Below are 22,427 nucleotides of genomic sequence, written 5' to 3'. Positions count from 1 at the left end.
GCACAAACATGTGAGCATTTTAGTGACTTTTCCATTTGCGGCATTATGTATTGTAGACAGACTGTTAATGATGATACTACTGTTTACAAACAACTATGGTACCGCCAGTATCTTGGAGCCATAGTATCACAATACTACCCCAATACAGATAAATTGTGCAACCCTACTATCTATAATCCATAATAATAACTCCTGTATAGTAGTCCCACAACATACCGTCAATAAATGACACTTGAATACCCTGTCAAAAAATTCTAGTGACTGGGAATTATCTTTTTTAGTGTCTGGCATAATGTTAATGTTGTTTTCGTGCGTTTACATTGATAAATATGGCTACTGTGTAAAAACACAGTACTGTTACAATCTTATTGCCACATTATATCATTATGATAACATAATTTATGCCTTCAGTGATGTCCTGAAGATAAATACCAAAAAATAAAGCTTCTGGAATAACTACAGCAATCGCCATCGTCGAAATCATGAAGTAAGAGATCGCAATGACATATGATATAGTGTGCAGGTGCTGTAGTGGTGTCCCATTTCTTAGGGGTACATTTTGAAGCCCTTCACACTCTGTTTCAATGGCCAAGGGGAAGGGGTAGAAAAATAGAATTGTGCTAGCTTAGGGTTAAAATAAGTAGACATGTAATTGTAAACTGATCTGTCTGTAAGGGGGAGCATCAAAATAAAGTGTTGACAATTGTTATTAATTGTATTTTATGTACAATCTCAAGATTTACACCAAAAAAGTTACATTCCTAGTAGGGCTACATGATATTGGAAAAATCGGACTTTGCAATATTTTGTTTTGCTGCAGTATATATTGTGATATGAAAAAAAAAATTATCAGATGGCTTGAATAGCTCTAACTATGAAAAATCAATTATTTAGATTGGTTGATTTTGTAAGGATGTAAATCATGTATAAAAATTAAATTTCAAGAATAACTATAGTAATTCTTCATAGAGAGTCCAGAGAGTCAAACTGATTCAAATACAGAAATGCAATAATATAAAATAATACTGTATAGTCTTTGTTGTATTATTAAATATTAAAAACGTTCTTCATTATAGTTACAAATGTTTTATGTTATTGTGCCCGGATGCTTTACACATTCTTGAAATACCTTTAAAAGACATGCAAGTGCTAAAGTTGCAGTCTGTTATGGTAATATATTGCAATGACTCCACAAATCTCATCTATCCTCAATTCTCGACTATAATCCCAACTTAACATTGCAGATCCTAAAATGTGACTATTGTGGACGCACACGTTGCGATTTCGATGCCTAAACGATATATTGTGCAGCCCTAATTCCTAGTCATCTTTTTACTTATTAAACTCTACTTTTTTTCTATATTTACGGTAAGAAATTTACAGAATGTCTTCTTTAAACATCTTTACTTGTAAATTGTAATGGTGATGGCTCCAATATTGATCTACATTGTATTTTTTGGCTGTTTCAAAATTTTCCATGTTAGACACAAATATACGGTAGACCAACCAAATTGTTAAAAAGATTTTTCCATATTTTATCAATTTTAAACTATTTTTTTTATAGCATACCAATTTCAGATTTCATGTTCTTTAATGTTCAATTGCTGTTTAATTTACTTTTATTCTGTTTTTGCCCTTGGTTTGCAGTCCCAGTTTCTAAATAACCATGAAATATTGTAGACTAGGAAAGGTTTTTCAGTTGTAACCTTTCACAATGGAATGCATGAAGAAATCTGGAGAAATGCATTTTCTATAGGTTGACAGTGTAAATACCGTGAAAGAGAGTGATAATGAGTTGAGAATTTACTACCTGATGTGATTGAGGATTCTCACTTCCTGCAAAGCAACATCTTGAATTCTCTTCCATCCTGTGTGTTCTGAAATCAGTCCCTGAGGAGTTTGAGAAGAAGCTGATGTGATTTTTTTTTTTCTTTCTTCAAACTTTACTTTTTCTTGTGTTCAGGTCCATAAAACATCTTGTTAATTAGTCCTAAAATCGCATTACCATGTCTTTCTTACCTTAGAGTCACTTTGATTCCTAATATGCAGTGTCTTCCTTTTCTAAATGAAGCTAGTATTTATTTTTTTACTTTGTGTTTGGCAAATGTTTTCACAAAAGAACATGGAGACATGAACTCAGTGTGAGAGCTAAAACTGGTTATTGCCATGACACATTTGACGGCTTGATTAATTAATCATTCAGAAATGAATGATTGTGTCGGGAAAAACTGAAGGCTGAACCCCTAAAATTACTGTTATTATTCACAAAGGAAAGCTGTCTGTGAGTGTATTGCCACCTGTGAAAATACTCATTCAAACCATCAAGTGCTTGCACATGATTGTATCGGAAATTGCTCCTTTTTCATTACAAAAATCAAATTTAATTCAGACGGTCATTAGAAATCCGACATTGAGATTCAGAGGGAAAAGATCTTTATCAAAATAGGAGTTGCTATTTAGTAAAACCAGCTTTATGATTTTATGATTTGTGGTGTTAATTGTGTTATTAAATCTGTTTTTACTTTAACTGTGGTCATCCCATCATTTCCAGTCCAAGTTTTATTCCAAACATGTTTCAAATGTCATTTTCAATTAAAATCTTTTAAACTCCAAACTACCTGTAGCAGACAGTTGTTAATAAAGAATTGCATTTATTTTTTAAAATTGTATAATATCCCGTTTGTCACATTATTTGAATAAAATGGACTGCCAGTGATGGAAAGAGTACTGAAAAATCATACTCCGGTAAAAGTATCATTACCTGCTAAAAATGTAGTGTAGGTAGAGTAGAAGTATCCATTCTAAATGCTACTCGGTATGAGTAAAATAATCACTTTAAAAGTAATCTGTAAGGCAGTAAATTTACTGCTGTGGTTTAAGCTGTAGTATTGTCCAAGGGCTAAAAAAATTTTACACCATCATGCTGAAAACAATTTCTAGTCAGACCAACTTCTGCAATCATATACCACTGGTAGAAAGAAGCACAGTTGGAATAGTAACATTTTGAGGGAGATTATTTGTGCATTTATGATTGTATTGTATTGCAATTTCGGCCAGTTAGATCAAAAGTAATACACAGAATACTTGAAAGTAAACAAAGTAAGAATATTTTGCTGGTTTTAACTGAATTAGTTACAAAAAAGACATGAAATGATAAAACATCAAGTGTTAAACATGATTTGATTGTACCTAGCTTACAGTAAATGAAAAAAGTTACCTTGTAGAGGAAGAGAGAAATAAATTAGAGCCAGAAAAGGCCCCCAAGAAACCAGAGAGAATTAAAAAGACAAGTATCAAAGTTTGAAGCCACCTTTATCCCTTCCTTGACCATGTGACCAAAAATCAAACTGACCAATAAGCAGTTTAGAGCAGTTTCAAAGCATAACAATACAACCCACAAGATAAAACAGTAGCTCCTTATCTTTATGGGCACTGCCTTTTTGGTATTTGTATGGGCTCTTTTAGTGAAAAGGGCACTAAAAACAAATTCATATTATATTTTTCATGCCTTTTAAAGCAGGCAAGTCTAAACTCTGTCCTGGAGGGCCGGTGTCCTGCAAAGTTTAGTTCCAACCCCAATCAGACATACCTGGGCTAGCTAATCAAGCTCTTACTAGGCTTTCTAGAAACATCTTTGCAGGTGTGTTAAGGCAAGTTGGAGCTAAAATCTGCAGAACACCAGCCCACCAGGACCGAGTCTGGACACCCCTGCATTAAAGAGTAGTGAGTATTACACTGTGAAAATTATTATAATCTAGCTGTGAGGATATGTTAACACTTATACATTTTAAACCACAAGTAGCAGCACTGATAGAATTGTAATGCAATTTGTGCATCTACTGTATTTGAAAACGTAATTTTCTGTAGTGCATTTAGTTTTCGTTTGAACCCATTTGGTGATTTCAGTCATCATACAGTAGACATCAGTCTCTTGTCATTGTGTGTAATGATTTTGCATCTTCCTGGACAGTTTTAATGCTTTCATGCTGTACATGTTTGCTGCATTTATAAAGTGTCTGTGTCTTGAGGACGGTCAGTATGTCTGATGCAATTTTGCAATGCTAAATTTGATTGGATGTGAATCTTGGGACTGATTCGACATGTCATCACAAAGAAAAAAGCAGGAAAGTGGGAAAATAGTGCTGTAAAAGTACTGATACCACACTACAAATGTATGTAAAAGTAAACATTTTTTTACACACACTTTAAAACAATTCTGATTGCCTTCAATTTTTAAGCTAAATAAAATTAACCGTATGAGTCCATTGAACTTATACCATGTTAAACTGGTTTAAAACAGCTTGTGTGACTTATAGAATTAGGTTAGATCATGATTAAATTTAATGAGTTTCAATGAACTAAAAACATATGTTGTCATGACTAATTGATCATATAATTTTTTTTACAGTGCACAGCTACTTAGTACAATTCTTGAGAAAAATACTCAATCACAGTAATTTGAGAATTTGCAATTTGTTATTTTACACCACTACAGACAGACTGAGTGATGCATTGGGTAATTAGAAAAGTGAGGCTAAGACATTTGTCTGATTTAGATCCCCCAGGGATGTATAAATGCTGTCAGCACACAGGCCAGGATGGGGGGAAAAAAATATTAAATGCCTTTTCAAAACTCTGTGGTTGTTGACCATGGAGTTGTTCCTAATTGTTTAATCTGTTTCCTAATTATCTAAACAGGACAGCGCTTGGGTGTTTTAGGGAGTGATGTTTCACTGGCCCTAAATGCAGCATTCTTGCCAATGGTCTGTTAGTGAGGAACACCTCAATACACATTTAAATATTATGTGGGTCACTTTACGTTTCTTGAAGTTCATGCTGTTGATTTGCTAATATATTATCTGCAGATGACAAACATAATTTATGATTAACAAGAGAATTAATTTGTTCTCCTTGCTGAAAAATGAAAAGAAAAGACTTTTTAGGCTGATCCAGATCGGTTGGATTTGATTGTGCTAGGCTAAACCTCATTTGAAATGTACTTGAATTTTCATTTTGACTCAGGGCCACCCAGACATATTTAAATATTATTCTGCCTTAAAGGGAAATGAAAAGAGATTTAAAAGGTTGGGTTTAAGATGAACACAACACTGTCCCTCTGTGGAACACTTTATCACATGTGAGTTAAAGTGCTGTTCAGAATGATTCTGTTGGCGAAATCCAGATTTTTTTGTTTTTGTTGTTTACATTTATTCATTTAGCAGGCACTATTATTAGGAGAGACAGTTTTATTTATTTATTTATTTATTATACAACTGGCTGTTTTTTTTTTTGTGTGCCAATACATGTTGGATAGATCAATCCACATACAAAACGTCATAAATAATAATAAAATGTAGCATAATTTTGCATTCGGAGGAGTTTTTTCACACATTGCATATAGTTTCAAGTTAGATATTTAAAGTAAATTTGACCATAAAGAGTTTATTTTAATCAAATCCTCACTAGGTTAATCAAAGTATTTCTTTCCTTCAGTTTAGGTGTTCGAGTCAGACATTGTCTAATCTTTCACCTCATAATGAAAGAGATAAAAAAAAAAACTCAGCCCTTCTCTGATTACACTTGGAAAGAAGGAAACCGCTAAGGAAATGGATTCTCATCCTTTTTTATTCCATAATTGCTACTGCAAGGCTTTTGTCAAGCGAACTGTCCTCATGAATGAAACACAAGCCGGCACTAGGGGGGCTAATTGGGCATTAAATGGAAAATAAATTTAGCCAAACATCAGACCTGAACCAGGGTACAGGGTAGATGAATGGACTTACATTCAGCATTCAGTTCCTGTAGAAACAACAGGCTGGTAATTCAAGAGGGAAGGAAAATTATTTTCAACTTCACAGTTTTATCTGTTTATTTTTGGAACGTTAATGCAGCTGCAGTTTATTTCAGGCATTTTTCTGCCTCATTCTATTTTCATTCATGTGGTTTGGTGTCATACAGTATGTGAAACATACAGTTTAAGGGACTGAGACCATTCTGGTGCATGTTTCTTATCATTTAAAGCAGCTTTAAAAACCATCAACATTTTTGTTACATGTGCCAGTAAAGTGGATAATGCTTTGTAACGACTTGAATAGTAAACAACAGTTCAACCCCCCCCCCCCAAAAAAATGTGTATATTAGGGTTGGGCATCTAAGCTATAATGCCGATCCGATACGCATCTCGATTCAAAGAATACGATCCGATATATTAGCGATACATTTGTGACATATTGCGATGCAACACGATACGATTCACACCCATATCACGATACGATGCGATATTTCAGCACTAACTAATTAGATCAAGTTTATGAGATGATGTGAAAGAGGATGCTGTGCCATTGAAGAGTTTGATTATTTATAAACCAAGCAAAACCAAGACTTTTTTTTACAAACTGGCTCTTTTCTCAGAGCCAGAGTGTCAGTTTACAGTAGAGGGCCATTTTAGAACATATAGCACATATTATTTAAGTATTTTCAAGATAAACAGAATGTATAAGTGCAATATATATTAAAAAAATATGTATATATTTGCACTCTTTCAACATAAATAAATTTAGCATTGCACAACAAGAATTGTGATTTTAACTTTTCAACTATGAAAACAAGTTTTACAAAGATATTTTGCCACTGATTATTCAAAACTTAAGGTTGTGAACTAGCAGTGTTATGCTGCTTTGAAACATCACTGTCACTGTAAACAACAGGCTAATAAAAATATAACAAACCAGCAATCTTCTTGCTGTGAGGTGGTCAAACTACCCACTGTGCCACCGTGACACCCAATTATTTTTATCATTATTATTATTAATATTATTATTATTATTATTATTATTATTATTAAATAAAAATTAACAGGAGGAGGTGTTTAACCTTCGTTCTCCGTGACACTAGGCTGAATATCTTTACAGATGAACAATGCAATAGCATTCGTTATTGGCGTAGAGCGAGCAGAACTGTTGCGCATGGAAAAAAAACTTGCAATGCTTTTCTCACCACTTTTGGAGCTGGTTGAAGCAGTGCGAAAGCCGGGGATGCAGAAACACTGGAAGATGCTTTCACAACAACACCGTGGCGCCGCTTCAAGTGAGATTTCAGATTAGTCGTACTGCCCGCGTATTTTACAGATGCGCGGCACATTTTGCAAATTGCATCTGCCCTGTCATGTCGTCCATCCTTAAATCCATAATGTTGCTTGCCATACTTTAGATTTAAAACTCAGTGGGGAATAAAATGTTTGTTTTGCTTCTCGCGCTTTCTGAGGGCGCTCCACTAGCTTCATCCGCACACCTGATACACTGAGTTGTAGTGTGTGCACATCCGCAAATCCGTTGCTAAGGCTTACTTTATGTAGGTCGATTAAATTATGCGCCAAAAACAGGTTGACAACACTTGTTAATAAATAAAAAATACATTCTATATTAAAAATATAAGCTGTATCTCGGAAAAATCGATGCATCTCGCAAAAACCGATGCATCTCGATTTGCTTCCAAAATTTCATTTATCCTCTGCTGCTCAACCGATGCACTCGCATCGTGCACGCGCATGACCGCGTATCGATACATATCGGTTAATCTTCCCATCCCTAGTGTAAATATATATATTTTTAATTACTGATCCTCAGGATATCCAAGATGTACAGTATATTAGGGTTGTCAAAAGTATCAAGTTCGGTACCAATTGGTACTGAAATTTTAAAAACATCTATTTCCCGCTAACATTTGAGCACTCCTGAATGCATTTAATAAACACTGCTGATTGGCCATTGTGTTCACATGCTCAAAAGAAATGACTTTGATTGGCTAAGAAGGTCATTGATTTAACACTTTTCATCACTGTTTCAACACAGGAGCATTTCAAAGTCACAACGGTCAGCTGATCTGTTTATGAGGTGACATACAACCTGTCTACTGATGGATCAACTGATCTACGTGGCTTTGGAATGCTCTAGTGTCTGTGTATCTGTTTTTGCACTCTTTGAACAGCGGTTAAAAAAGGGAAACCGAAGACTTTCATGGCCAATCACTGTAATTTCCAACCCAGGCTTATTCTGATTATGTACCCCTATGTACAGAGCACCAAATACTTCCCAGGAGCTACGTTTTTTTTGCAGTTTTTGTTTTAGCGAATCCACCAGAGGCCGGTGTGTACTTTTTTTTTTTTTTTGAGATCTCAATTTTCTCTCGGAAGTGCCATTCGTGCCTGCTCTTCTTGTGTAAATCCACCAGAGGTTGCTGTTGATTAATTGACTGACTGACTGACTGACTGACTGACTGACCGATCGACTGACCCACCCTCTTTCTTTCCTAAACCCAACTGACAGTGTTTTCAAAAGCAATCCAGAAAAACAAAAGCCCTCACGGCATCCTTATTGTTACCACATTTTCAGATTTTTCCACATTCCCACCCTGCTATTTACTTGTTTATTAAATTTTTTGGCTTTTGTGATCCATTCACTTGAACCCTTACTTCACGGTCAACTTCGCTCTGCGTCTCAAATCCTTCAACGTATGCGGTGACCCACTGGACAAACTGGTAACAGCGGAAAAGCCAACCACACGGAGGTAAGTGGGCGGCTGGTAATCACGAAAAGAAACAGTGTCATACCACCCCGTAGCTTTCGTTTTAAAGACGAAATGCAGCCATACGTTCCTCTGGCTACATAATTTGGGATCTCCATAAATGTATATAGGGGTTACGTTTTCAGAATAAGCCTATGTTGCAATTTCTGTTGAATACAATGGCCAATCAGCTGTGTTTAGGAATGGTCAACAATGCTCAAATGCTAGCAGGAAATGGACGTTTTTAAATTTCAGTACCGATCCTAAGAGTCTCCTGTATTTCAGACCCATCTCTCCCAGGTCTTCAGGATTTTGGTACAATCTGTAACACCCCGGGTTGTCAACTTTGGTATAGTATCCGATCGCAGTGGCCACCCGAAACCCGCTCCATAGTACAGTTACCGCTCCATAATCACATTACAGTTACTTACCCAGACTTACACAAAAGTGTTATTCAGACACCTTACCCCTGGAACGCCCGGATTTTCAGAGGCAAATGTTGGCAGGTATGATTGGCATTGAACTTGATGCTTTTTAACAATCCTACAGTAGATAACGTTTTTATTCAGTATGACATTACAGAGAATTAGATGATTCATAAAATGCAAGTTCCTTCAAGAGTAAAAACAAACAAAATGTATGCTTGTTAAGCAAAATTAATACCAGTGACTTCTTGAAAATCAAAGTTCTCATCTTAATGTTTTTAAAATATCTTTATTCAATAGAACTGTGTAATGCAGTAATTCTCTAATTGATTGTACGCTCTGGAATGTAAATATTTTTACAAAAAATATTACCAAAAAATGGCATGGATGAGTGAATGCCCCATGAAAATCACATTTCATACTTCGTGTTAACAAAACACACCGCTGATATGTACACTACATGGATATTAATGACTGTCTGATGAATGCTTGTTCAGCTGTGCTCTAGGAGGAGGCATTAGTACCCACTGACCCTTCACAGACTTGATCTTACATCACTTTTGTGGCTTTTCTAAACATTCCCAAAGTGGAGCAATGGTTTGAGGTTAGTCATAGATCAGCATATGTAGACAATGAACACCTACAAAACAACAATTACCACAAGCCAAGGTGGGAAAGGGAATGTCTTGCACATGGTCTCAAGATGTTAGACAATTTCTCCTCTTTAACCTGTTGAAGTCACTCCTTTTTTCTTTGAAAGGGATGCAGTCTTCGCGTCTGACTCCTCTGTAACCCCACAGACATCATATTGAGCTGTTTAAAGTCTTGTGTTTCAGCCATGTGGTCTGTATGTTATGGGGTGTTGCCTGTATTCCTTTGAAGCACAGCAAAACTCAAAACTTCATAATTCATTTAGTTAACCAGACAGCATTTACATTTAATCTTAAACGTTATCCTTTTAATACAGTACTTATGAACAACCCCTTTTTCCTTTATGTCAGTATTATAATTTTATATTTTTATCAGTATATATAGAAATAAATATTTACTTAGTTGTGATACTAAGTACACCACTTGTGAGCTAACACACACACAGTCATACACAATACATATCTTTTTATCCTCACTTGTGAGTCTCTTTGAATGAAAGTGTCTTCTAAATGATTAAATGTTTAGGTTACCTGGGATTATAGGTTTAATATACAGGAGTTTAATGCAAAAAAAAAGGTAACAAAGGGCGATATAGCAAAAAATAAAAAATAAATAAATAAATCATAAAACCATCTTATTTGGTATCGATAACTATTTTATATTTTTTAACAAAACATTTAAGAATATTAGGATTTTTTGTTATTTAACCACTTTATTTTATTTAACCAACGTTACTTATACACATTGTTTTATATAGTCATAAACAAAATATTTAAACAATATCTGATTCTTTATAATAAATTAAGCATACTGTAAGTGTTAAAGAGACTCTTAAACTTAATAAGTGAATTGTTACAAAGTGTGTGCGATGTTAAAGGTAGATTAACATCTGTAAGGTGTCAATAATAATGATACAGTAAACCTCAATCTGTAAACAAAACAAATTATGATAAAGAAATCTGAGCTTTTAAGTAAAGGAACTAACCATTATTATTCATATACATACTGCAACATTACAAATTGTGAAGTTGGATGACTACATTACCCTACAAAATCTTTCAGATGGGGTGCTAGTGGCTGGGATGCACAAGATAAGAAACCAAAAAGCCACTTTTTATATTTTATTTGCAATCTCCTAGTTGCTGGTATACGGCATAGCGGCATTTGTATTCCATACAAAGGGTAAAGTAGATTGGTTATTTCTACTTCCGTGAATCGCAGCATTCGGAAAAGTCAGGTACACTAGGTGTATCTAGAAAATGCATGCTTGTCACATGTGGCATGCCTCCATTGGAAATGACAAACTTGTACCCTAAGCTTATTGGCATTCCTTCCAAGGCACGCTCTCAGCAGCCAAATTTTAATAAAATCACATTGATTCATACCAAACTTCATACAAAACTTTTTTTTATCGTTATTGACAATAGTGTTCAATAAATACTGATACCAATTTTATTGCCCAGCCCTAGAAACACTTTACTTAAAGCGGTGTTCATAAGTGTGTTTATAATCATGGCATGACAAATACTAGCAACACTGTTTTACACCGAAATTTTATAAGAATTTCAGTTCGTTTCAAGAAAGGGATCAAAACAATATTTCTGACACAATAATAATGGCCTCATGAAAATCACGTTTATGACAAGTTATGTTATGACATCTTGGTAATGTCAGGCTGTGATGACAAAGACATTGACATAAATTGTTGTCTTGTAATGTTAAGTTGTGACGGTTTGTGATGTATTTGTTTATGTCAAGCGGTCATAACGAAGACATATCAAACAATGTCACATTTGCATTTTGAAATCTATTGATGCTTAACAACAGTTGTCATCAGTATTGTCATTGGCATGATTATAAAGGTGGCGTGACCAGTGTTACATGGCGTGACAACGCATTACATGAGTTGCATAATAATATTACTTTTTTAAAGTAGTGATTAAAGTAATATTTACTTTTAAAAATGAAGTAATAATATTTGAGTTACTTTTTTAAAAATGTAATGCGAGTTACTTTATAGTTTAGTTAATTCACTTTTAAAAAAAGTAATTGCTGAACTAAAATCAACGTAGTTACATTGAATCCTGCACGCATTGAGAGAATGCAGCAACAGACAGAAATGAAGATTGCAGAGCTATATGTTTCAGCGATGGAAATACTCTCATTATTTTACACACATAGAAGAAAAGAGGACTATCTGAATGGATAGTGATTTTACTTTTTAATAAGACAAAATGTCCAAAAGTAGCAAGCACATAAACTTCATTAATCTGTAAATACGGCATAGCTCTGGGGTCAGGAAATTCTCTGAAGATAACATTAGATTTTTTACGTGTTTTATTTAAAGGTAAATAGGTTATACAGTGTGCTGTTATTTGCAGAGCTCCTCTATTTAAAAGAAGAAGTAGAAGAAAAAACTCTCCTCTGAAAGAGATCAAGCTCTGCCAGGTTGCAAAAGTAACATAACGCATTATAAAAATTAACTCAACTAGTTATTTTTTGGGGAGTAACTCAATAATGTAATGCATTACTTTTTAAAGTAACTTTCCCCAACATTGGTTGTGACATCCAAAACCAGAATTGAAACCAGAAATCTTAAATATTGTGCCTTTTTTACATTCATTCATTCATTCATTCATTCTCTAACTTTTTATGTCTGCTGTGAATATGACACATAAAATGCAGCTTCTAAGTGTAAAACAGTAATCTGTGTGTAAGGGCCTACTCATACTATGCAATCCAAACCGTACCCAGGCCCGTTTCCCGGATTGTTTGAGAAGTGTGTGAGTGCTCTGAATCGGGCTCAGGCACGGTTCACTTAGCTTCGAGCGTGGTTCACTTGGGCTTTGGCGCGGTACGCTTGTGTGTGAGTGCAAAATGCACCTAAACCCAAAACTGAAAGCGAGACGTGACTTAAGTGTGTGTGTGTGTGTGTGTGTGTGTGTGTGTGTGTGTGTGTGTGTGTGTGTGTGTGTGTGTGTGTGTGTGTGGCTAGACATGGATTGTAGGTTAATGTGCTGATGGTATGTGAGAGCGGTGGCATGTACACCTTTCATCAGGTTATCAACAAGTGCTCATGTGTGACTGGAGTCTGCTACTTGTGGACATGCTGCTTGGAATGACAGTGACGACTGACGCCTGAATGCAGTCAGCCTAAAAAGCCCTTTTCACCACCATGGATGAAACCAGAGATTAGTCACAACTAAAGAGGAAATACACCCAACTAAAATCTCTGATCCTGTTGTAAGGTCCATCTTTCATCCCTTCAAGTCATTCTTGAGAAGACCAAATCATCCAGTTATTAGCTCTACCACATTTGGCTACTGAGGATTTGAGTTTATGTTAAGTTTTTCATTATTATTCTGGTCATCCATGGAAATGAGTCATTTCATTTGTTTTAGTTCTTCCTTCCATTTTTTTCATCTCTTCAAATAGCGGGAACAACTGTGAGTGTGGCGTCCAATGAAAACAGACTCATTGCATCATAAAATTACTACTCCGCTTTTAGAGTTGATGTGAGTTTTTATTGTCTGTCTGTCAAGACTTTTTTGGGGTTGGGAGGGGATTGCAAGGATGACCTTTCGTTGAGATGTACTTGAGGGGGAAGGGAAATTGAAGTGAGTTTCCCTGGCTGTGTTGTGCAGGCGAAGGATGGAAAGTTAATCAAGGACTCTTTCTCTCCACCCTTTATGTCCTGTGGGGATCAGGTGGGAAAAATGCAGCTCTCCGTGGGAATGTTTCACCCCAGAATCATCCATCAGTAATGGCCCTCACTGTATTTTTGCACAACGGGGAAAGGTCATTTGTGGATGGCTCGGAAAGGGAAAAGTTAAGCCCTGGAGATTTGGACGGTTTGGAATTAGCCCTCTTTTATGTAATAGTAGGCATCTGATGGCATGATAACCTTGGATAAAATACCACGGTTTAACGGTTTGCATTATTGTGATTACTGCTCTAATATATGCTGTTTTTAAATGTCTGGGTAAAAAAAAAAAAACTTTTTTCCCCTTTAAACACAATATTTTATTTTGAGAAACATTTATAATTATTTGGAACAGTAAACATGTCAGGCTAAATAATTCAAATGGATCTTTTACTTCTGTTGTCTTCATTTGATATCTTTTCTGCTGGAGATACTGTTGTCCTAAAAACTAAATAAAAATAAAATGATAAATAGCTAAAAAAATCATACACATACCTTAGGAACTATATCAAAATTTTTTTGGCGGTATTAAAACCTTGACTTTTCCAAATCAAGGTATTCCTTAAAAACGGTTATCGTCCCACGCCTATACTTAATAGGCAACAAAAAACACTTGAAAAAATACTATAGTAATTTATAGTAAATGTTACGTATAATGTTTTTGAAAATTAACTGAAGTACTTGACTTAATCTGTTGTGGTAATTCTATAGTTGATAAAGAAGTAGTTATATAGAATATATAGTAATATAAGCAAATGACCCCATACTTACTTCCAGAGCCGTTTATATTAAAGCAGATCAACTAAACTAAAAAATCTTCCAAATCAATCTTAAATTAGGAATTATTTCCAAATAGAGCTATTATATTCATCTGGTGAAAGTATACTCCATTTCGCAGATGTAAAAATATGTATTGCTGAAAAATAAAATATTGCAATGTCAGTTTTTTTTTCAATATCATGCAGCCCTAGTTTACTGTAATAAAAGCTGGAGTATATTTGGTATTTATTTATATATTGTATTTATTTATTACAGTTTATTTATTTCACTTAATACCACAATATGCTGAAGTATTCATTGTTGTACTATTATAGTACTGTATAGGTTAAAAACAATATAGTATTTACAATAAATTACTATAAAATATATGTTGTTAGTCATTTAGATAAAGCAATAATGCAAAATCTGAAGTGCTTCATTTTCTAGTAATAAATACTTAGGGCTTTATTTTAACGATCTAGGCGCAGAGTCCAAAGCGCAAGGGGCAAAAGCATTAAGGGCATGTCCGAATGCACTTTTGCTATTTTAAGGACGGAAAAATCTGCTCTATGCTGCAGCGCATGGTCTAACTGTGCCTATTCTTTTAATGAGTTATGGGTGTGTTTTGAGAATAAACCAATCAGACTCTCATCTTTTATTCCCTTTAAAAGTCAGTTGCGTCGAACCATGGCGCATTTGCTATATACATGGTGGACTTTGTAAGTAGAAAAACTGAACGCATTATTAGCAAGAAAACAGTTAAACGGACCATCTGCAGCGCAAGGATAAAGAATAAGCCTCCTCAAATTAAGGTTACGTTGTTCTGAAAATAGCAACAACACGGGGCAAACACGTCTTGCTCCTTATGGTGCCGGATGTATGATAGGGCCCAAAGTCTTAATAATGAAGAAAAGTCATTAAAATAAAGCAGTTTATCCATATGAAGGTTGTTTTTTGTGTTTTTGCAGAGAGATTCAACACACATCTGAATATGTTTACACAAAGAGTGGATTTGCTTGAGCAGCTTTCTGGTTTGGTATCAAACAGCAGAAACGTGAGCCTCTATGAGGAGGATCAAGGTTGCCCAGTGCTGGACATTGGCCTGTACTCCACACTCACTATGCCCAGCCATGAAGCATTTGGATCAAGGTTTGTTGATTCCGTTATTCTAAAGTCTTAATGGTTTTTATATGTTGACAGGTCTTTCTAACACAAGTTCTAATTTTACTTAGAGCACCATTATCATCACTGTGTAAACTACAAAAATAGTGACATTTCTTGATGCTTTGACAACTTGATTAAGTTAACAATGAAAAATAGTGTGACAAAAGAAATATCCCAGAAATCACATTGTTCATAATCGGTTAGGCGATCAGTACTTGAATGAGCTAAAATACTGCTGCCGTTAAGATTCTGAATTGTGCGTACGATTGTACAACCATGAAGAAGTTTAGTTTTACCATCAGTTGAGTCAATTGCATTTGAAATATTTATTTAAAAATACGAAAATATAAAAATATAAAAGTTTGAATTTGAATAATATCAATGGGGTTGCTGTTTATCCTGTCTTTTTCTGAAATAAAATGCAGCCTTATGTGAATCTTTTTTTCTTTTATCTGATGACAAATACTTAAATGATATATTGTATGTACAGTATGTAAGTTTTATTTCTTAAAATGATCACATGACTGAAATCATATCTTCTCGAATCATTTCTCAGCTTTGCAGATGAGTTCAGTGTGCTGATTCAACTGCGAAGCTCTCAGGACGTCGAGCGAAGTCTGTTGACGTTGCTGAACTTCTATAATCACATTTTACTCCAGATCCGAATTGGCCCACAAAGCATCACCTTCATCACCACTCAACGCCGGGACTATGAGTACAAACACCATTTAACACGTGACACTGACCACAAAGCTTTAGCTGATATTAAAATAACACAGCTCTTTTAATAGTGTGCTTGAAACCCCATTATGCTGTCATCTGTCTCGTGAACGTCAGCATAATTCTCTTTTCAGGTTTTCAGTGTCAGGACTGGCAGACTCGCAGTGGCACTGGATCTCGATTGGGGTTGCGTTTGAATGGCTGGCTGTATATGTGGACTGCGTGCTGGTGGAAAAAGTCAGCTGGATGTACCCGTACATGGGCATCACTACAGATGGTCTACTTATGGTCGGCGGCATCCTGGAAGGGTTTGAGACCCCTTTTGAGGTATTCTTTGTGCGCAATGAGCATGAAGGATGTGATGATGTGACTATTGGTCAGTGTCAAGAATTTATTGTGCCTGAGGAATAGCAGCCTTCCCCTATGTCATTTGTTCAAAGGGTTACAGATATAGTAAATCAGCCTATGATTTACCATTCCCTCAAGGCTTCCTAGGTTTACAATGACAACATATGAAGTGGAGTTTTTCAAAATCATCCTAGAACAAAACGGAGTATTTTTCAATCGTTTCATGACAACTTTGATAAAAGGTTTTGATCCACTTCAAATTTTGATTACTGCATTATTTCACTTCAGTCAAATCCAGTCAAAGTTATTTAAAAAAAAATCATATGCTTTTATGGCTCTACAAGTAACAACATGTAGGTGTTTTTCTGCAACGGTCTACCTTTATAAACAGTCTTGTGTTTCTTCTTGCGAGACACTGCGATTGTGCATTTTAAGTGCATTTAGGGTTTACCTGCGGTGGCCAAGAGAGCTTAACGTGCTGCAATTTAAGAAAAATGTGTAATTACAAAAAAGGCCTGCAAATTAAGAAAAGATCTTCAGCCATTTGACAGCACACATGCTACAAATCCAACATATACACATAAAAAAACGCGCCGCATTTTCCCACAACGCAAACAAATTAATAAAGCGCATTGCATTTTCTCACAGCACAAACAATTTAAGAAAACGCCTTGCATTTTCTCTCAACTTGTGCGAAAACATTGCAACAGAATGGAAATGTTTCAAATGGACCCAAAACAGTGACTAATGCTACTGTGCCGTGATTATTGCTCAGTGAAGTTGTAGGTTATCTTTGAAAGGTGAATTTTTTTTGTTTGTTTATTTCAACATCCTGATTCCCTTGTCTTTTTAATTTTATTAGCCTAAATAAACCATATCCTAAATAGCTGGGTCTGTCATGATTTAGGCTCCTTTTGAAACATTTCATTGTGTTCCGAGCTATGAAAGTTTTTTTTTTTTTTGATGAAATGCAGCGTGTTTTCATAAACTGTTTGCGCTGTGGGAAAATGCAGCGCGTTTTTTAAAAATGTGTTTTGTGAGGATATGCAGCACGTGTGCTGTCAAATGGATGAAGATCTTTTATTGATTTGCTTGCATTTTTTGTAATTGCATGTGTTTTTTTTTTTTTAAATAGCAGCTTGTTAAGCTCTCTCGGCCACCATATTTACCAGCTGGACAGAAATGCATTTTGTTTTTCTTCTTTTTAACAGTGCCTTAAATTTACACTCCTGTCCTGCTGGTGGCACTAAATGCACCAAAAAGAAGATGGCCACAGTCTCTCTATCGAAGTTACACAAAACTCTTTATTTTTATATTAAAACTCTTTATATTAAATATTTTAAAAAGGATCTTTTACTTACAAAAAACAAATTGATTAGCTACAGAAGAGCATCGTTCACCTCCTTGTAGTCTTTTTGTTGTGGATAGATGTGCTTTGTAGGACTTCTTTCTGACTGTTGAAGAAAAACATACTGCAGATATGAAAACGATTTCACCTTTTTTATTTTATTTGGACTTTGTTAAATATTGTGGGGATGCACAGTATTGAACGTTTGTCGATATTTTTTTCTTTTGACTCAAATGATGGCAGTATGTTTTTTTTTGTTTTTGTTTTTGAGAAGTGCTCATTTACAGGTTATGGTGGTCCCTTGTTATTCAAAGGAGTTACGTTCTAAAAATAGCCCGCAATAGGTTAAATCCGCAAAATAATCAGCTTTAGTTTTTAGAATTAGTATAGATGTTTCAAGGCTGTAAAACCCCTTTCTGCACAGTTTATACACTTTTCTCAGACATGCATTAACATTTTCACACTTTTCTCTTTTGTTTAAACTCTCTTAAAGTTTCAACTTTCTTGGGAAAGTAAGTCCAGTATTATAGAATGAAACCAAAGACCAAAACCTGTTGTCAGGTGCAAGCATGCATTGCTGTCAGCAAAAGGTTCATACAGCTTTTTAGCATTTGTGCGTATAATGTTGACATCCAGGTGAATATTCGTTTTCCTGCAGTCACTGATCTACAAAACTAAACTCCATTCATAAGGGGTTCACACATCGGATGATTGTTGGAAGTAGCACACATCGGACACGCACATTCGCATGTTATATATAATGTAGTCATTCAGATGGCATTCTGTGGCGCAACAGAAATATCCAGTGTGTTAAAAGATGTGTGCACATTTGGTGTGCGACCCCCTAATGATGGTCTTGCTGCGGAAAGTTACAACCCTTTTTGCATCCTTGTTTAAACTCACACCACTAGCAATCAAAGATTAATGTTTTGCAAGCTGAACTCATTCTGTACTGTAAGAGGACACTGAGGAGATTGATTGACAATGGTCGACAACCAATCAGGGCACAAAGCACAATGCGCTGTAAAAAAATAATAATAAAAAAATGCATGTCAAATTGCACTAGAAATTTGCAAAACTGCAAGGCTGCGAAAAGTTAACCGCTTTATCGCGAGGGACCACTGTCACTGTACTTTTAAAGGATAGGTTCAAGATTTTTTGTAAAGAAATTAAATACAAAATTAATAAATTAGACGTGTGATTTTGTGACCCCATTGATTCTTTGTTCCTAGATATAACTAACTCTTTTCTTAAATTTTTATTAGTGTAATACAGCAACCCCTGAATAAACTTCTCACTGGGCAGGCACTAGGACCCAGTGGCAGGCTGCTCGGCTGGCTGGAGGCTGCTATCTCCATAGTGCTTTTACAATGTAGATTGTGTCAAAGCAGCTTCAAGTAAATTAAAAATATGTCAAAGATCAGTTCAGTGTAGTTAATTATTTAATTCGAGCCATGCGCATCTTCACAAGTTCAAAACCAAGCAAGCAAGTAGTGGGGAACAAACTTCACCAATTGACAAAACAAAAGTGAAGAAAAAAAAAACATTGAGAGAAACCAGGCTCAGTTAATAAAGCAGATACTGAATTAAGTTCTGATTGGTGTCACAGCCAATCCTCTTTTATACATTTTGACCAATATATCAAACATGACTAATTACTAACATCTAACCTGACTAATTACTGAGCGATATTGAACACGGAGTTATTCTGTACTCGCATATGGCGGTTTAAGTAATTCAATCATTTACTCTAAATTACTGATAAAAGTCCACTTCAGACTGCTGATCTGGTCTTAGTATGAGTGGTGTCTTTCTCAGTCACTCGCGCACATTGAATTAGCCACACGTGCTTATTAGCATGTCGCGATAGACACAGAATTAAAAAATCGTATTGTGGTCGACAGTTTATTCTGTTTAGCAATATACCATCATACCATCCAGACCTACCCTTTACCATTTTAAAGCTGGAAAAGCACAAGATATATACTTTTAAAATAACTTTGATTGGATTCGACTGAATAAACAAAGTCATATACATCTAAATGCTATCTTGAGGGTGAGTAAATCAAGCTTCTCATTTTTGGATGAACCCTATAATACTGTGAATATATCTTACTACAATACTGTGGTTTAGAGAATGATTATTAGAGAAACAAGAGCTATCCTGCTAATGTATCACAAGCACTTCTTCCATGGGAAACAAGTCTGGCTGCCACACCAATGTTCAGATGTGAAAACCATCATCTCACTGGCTTCAACTTGAAAAGAGTGATCAGGCTGTATGCCAACAGTTTCAATGGCACTGAATGCCTACAGTAGGGTTTTTTTATCATGGTGACTGTGGTATCAGGTTCACCATTCATCCTAAGTCAATGAGACATGTGAGTGAACGATTGACCAGCACTTTTGTGAATGAATCATTATGCCAATGATGTCATGGCTCAGATTTGTCTTTTGAGGCCGGTGTCTGTCTTTACAGGGAGAGCTGAGACAGATGACCTTCATAATGGGAGATGCAAATGCTGCCAAGGATCATTGTGAGCTTCATCAGCATATGTGTGGACACAGCCTTTTTAAGATGGAAAGTAGCGCTGAGGTAGAGTTGAGCACTTTAAACTTAAAACCAGTTTTGTCAACTGTTTACAAAAAGGTTGTTTTTTGTAAAATGTTCTTAGAGCTTATGAATTGTATTTTCAAATAGTATCTTTTACAATGAACAATTGCAATATAATAAGATTATATTTAAACATACATTTCATATGCACTCATCAAACCTGTTTCTGGAGATCTACCTTTCCTGCAGATCCATGTCAAACACATCTTCCTGTAATTATCAAGTATTGTTCAGGTTTTAATTAATTCTTTCATGTTTGTTAGGTTCTATAACTCTATATGAAGATATACTGTATCTCCGGGAACAGGGTTGAGCTTTACAGTTTCAGCACTTTTTAGTCTATAACAGGGGTGTCAAAACTCGGTCCTGATGGCTGGTGTCCCGCAAAGTTTGGTTTCAACTCACCCCAATCAGACACACCTGGGCTAGCTAATCAAGCTCTAGTGCTGTGGTCACACTGCACTTTTTGCCCCATAGGCTTCCCTTCACATTCACACAAATGCGGCAGACCGGAAACACAAGTTTCGCAGTTCGCTGTGTTGGAAAGTTCAAGCTTGGTGAACTTTAACCTGCGAAATCGCATCAAGTGATTGCGTGAGACCAATTGAAGATCAAAACATGATCTCTCTGGACCGAAATGTAAAATTTGGACCAATCGCTCGCTTTTTAAAATGTCTTATCATCTTGTATAATCATGCACCTTTTCGCAGTGCTGTACAACTGAATTTTGCACACACAAACTCTGTGACTGCAGCATTGCTTGGCTTTTTGAAAATATTCGTCCAAGTGTGTTGAGGCAAGTTGGAGCTAAAATCTGCAGGACAATGGCCCTCCAGGACCAGGTTTAGGCACCCCTGATTTGCTTTTTAAACATTAGCAATATGCAAAATATATTCTAACAGAAGTTTTTTGGTTCTGTTCTGTTTGTCTACTAGCACAGCTTCTGAACTCAAGTGGCTTGATTGTAGTCCTGAGTTTTTTTCTGTGAACATACATGACAAACATGACGCAATACTGTAACTTGCCCATGTTCAGACCTGGTTGAGCAGTGTTAGTGGATTGTTGTTGTCATGCCCAAAGGCTTGATTCACAGACCTGATGTACTGATATACATATTTCATTTATAGTTTTTCTACCTCAACTATTTTTATCCACATAACCATAGCCAACAAAATGGGAATGAATGTTTTTTTGTGTGTGATTTTAATAAAATGTATCAGAAATGTCCCATCATGGATGCTGTCATTTAGTTTAGCTTCCTATTCATTTGCATGAAGAGGGTGGGGTTTATGAGCTATACTGCAGCCCACCACAAGGGGACTCTCAAAATGTTTGAGCTCTGCTTGTTAAGATGCATTTGACAGTTAATGCAAAATAGAATTTACATTGTTGTTCTCACAAAGCTTTATATAAGAGATTTAAATGGCCAGTTTACTGCCATCCTTTGTTTGAAACGCGTGCAGGGAAGCGGCAGCTACAGTAATTTACTGTTTTTGCTTCTTCCTAAACGGGGGATGTATAGCATGGTTTAATTGATCTTTAATTAAATCTTTAAAGACAAATACTGGAAACACTTGAAAATGATATTGCATAATGTAAAATGCTAAATTAAGATCCTTAAATGAAAATGTCACAAAAAACTACATATTTCTGAATGAGAAAATCTTTCGTTCAAAAAGCCTAGAAGAAATTTGGCTGTTTTAAATGGTCAGTGGTAGTAGTAGTAGTCAATAATTAGATTTTTCACTTTCATTTAAAAAAATACTAAATCTAAATGTTATCTGCTTTGTTTTTTTTGTTTGTTTTTTCAGATTTAGAATAAACTAAATTAATGCACACAACATACTTCATTTTGACAAAAAGTAAAAGGTTATTTTAGATGACTAAAAAGCATCTAATGTCCATTGCTCTTCAGTAGTTCAACCAATGAGAGATAAAAGCAGTGTTTATTAATTATTAATATTAATAATCCTTAATTAATTATTAATTTCTAAGTTACATTTAATGATGCTATTGGCACAACAATACTTACTTACTCCCAGGGCTGTCATATCGTCATATCGAAGTTTATATTTAGCCTCACCATTGTAAGGATGGGTTTTTAATCTACAGCAGTTCAGACTGTTTCTGCCG

General features: G+C 35.5%; 1 protein-coding gene across 3 annotated transcripts in view; it reads left to right on the top strand.

Moving 5' to 3' along the window:
- Positions 1-22,427, top strand: part of si:dkey-61l1.4 — a 95,208-nt gene that overhangs the window by 10,840 nt on the left and 61,941 nt on the right. For all 3 annotated transcript variants that reach the window (XR_012406882.1, XR_012406883.1, XM_021476488.3), the window contains exons 2-5: positions 15,069-15,249; positions 15,821-15,979; positions 16,119-16,311; positions 20,160-20,276. Coding sequence is in view for 1 of the 3 variants with exons in the window: in XM_021476488.3 (XP_021332163.2) it covers positions 15,069-15,249; positions 15,821-15,979; positions 16,119-16,311; positions 20,160-20,276 (650 nt within the window). In the remaining 2 variants the exon portion in view is untranslated. The remainder of the gene's footprint in view (positions 1-15,068; positions 15,250-15,820; positions 15,980-16,118; positions 16,312-20,159; positions 20,277-22,427) is intronic.

The sequence above is a fragment of the Danio rerio genome, chromosome 5, assembly GCF_049306965.1.
Source record: "Danio rerio strain Tuebingen ecotype United States chromosome 5, GRCz12tu, whole genome shotgun sequence".
NCBI classification, from domain to species: domain Eukaryota; kingdom Metazoa; phylum Chordata; class Actinopteri; order Cypriniformes; family Danionidae; genus Danio; species Danio rerio.
The sequence above is the reverse complement of the archived record's forward strand: the minus strand, read 5'-3'. Positions and strand labels throughout refer to the sequence as shown.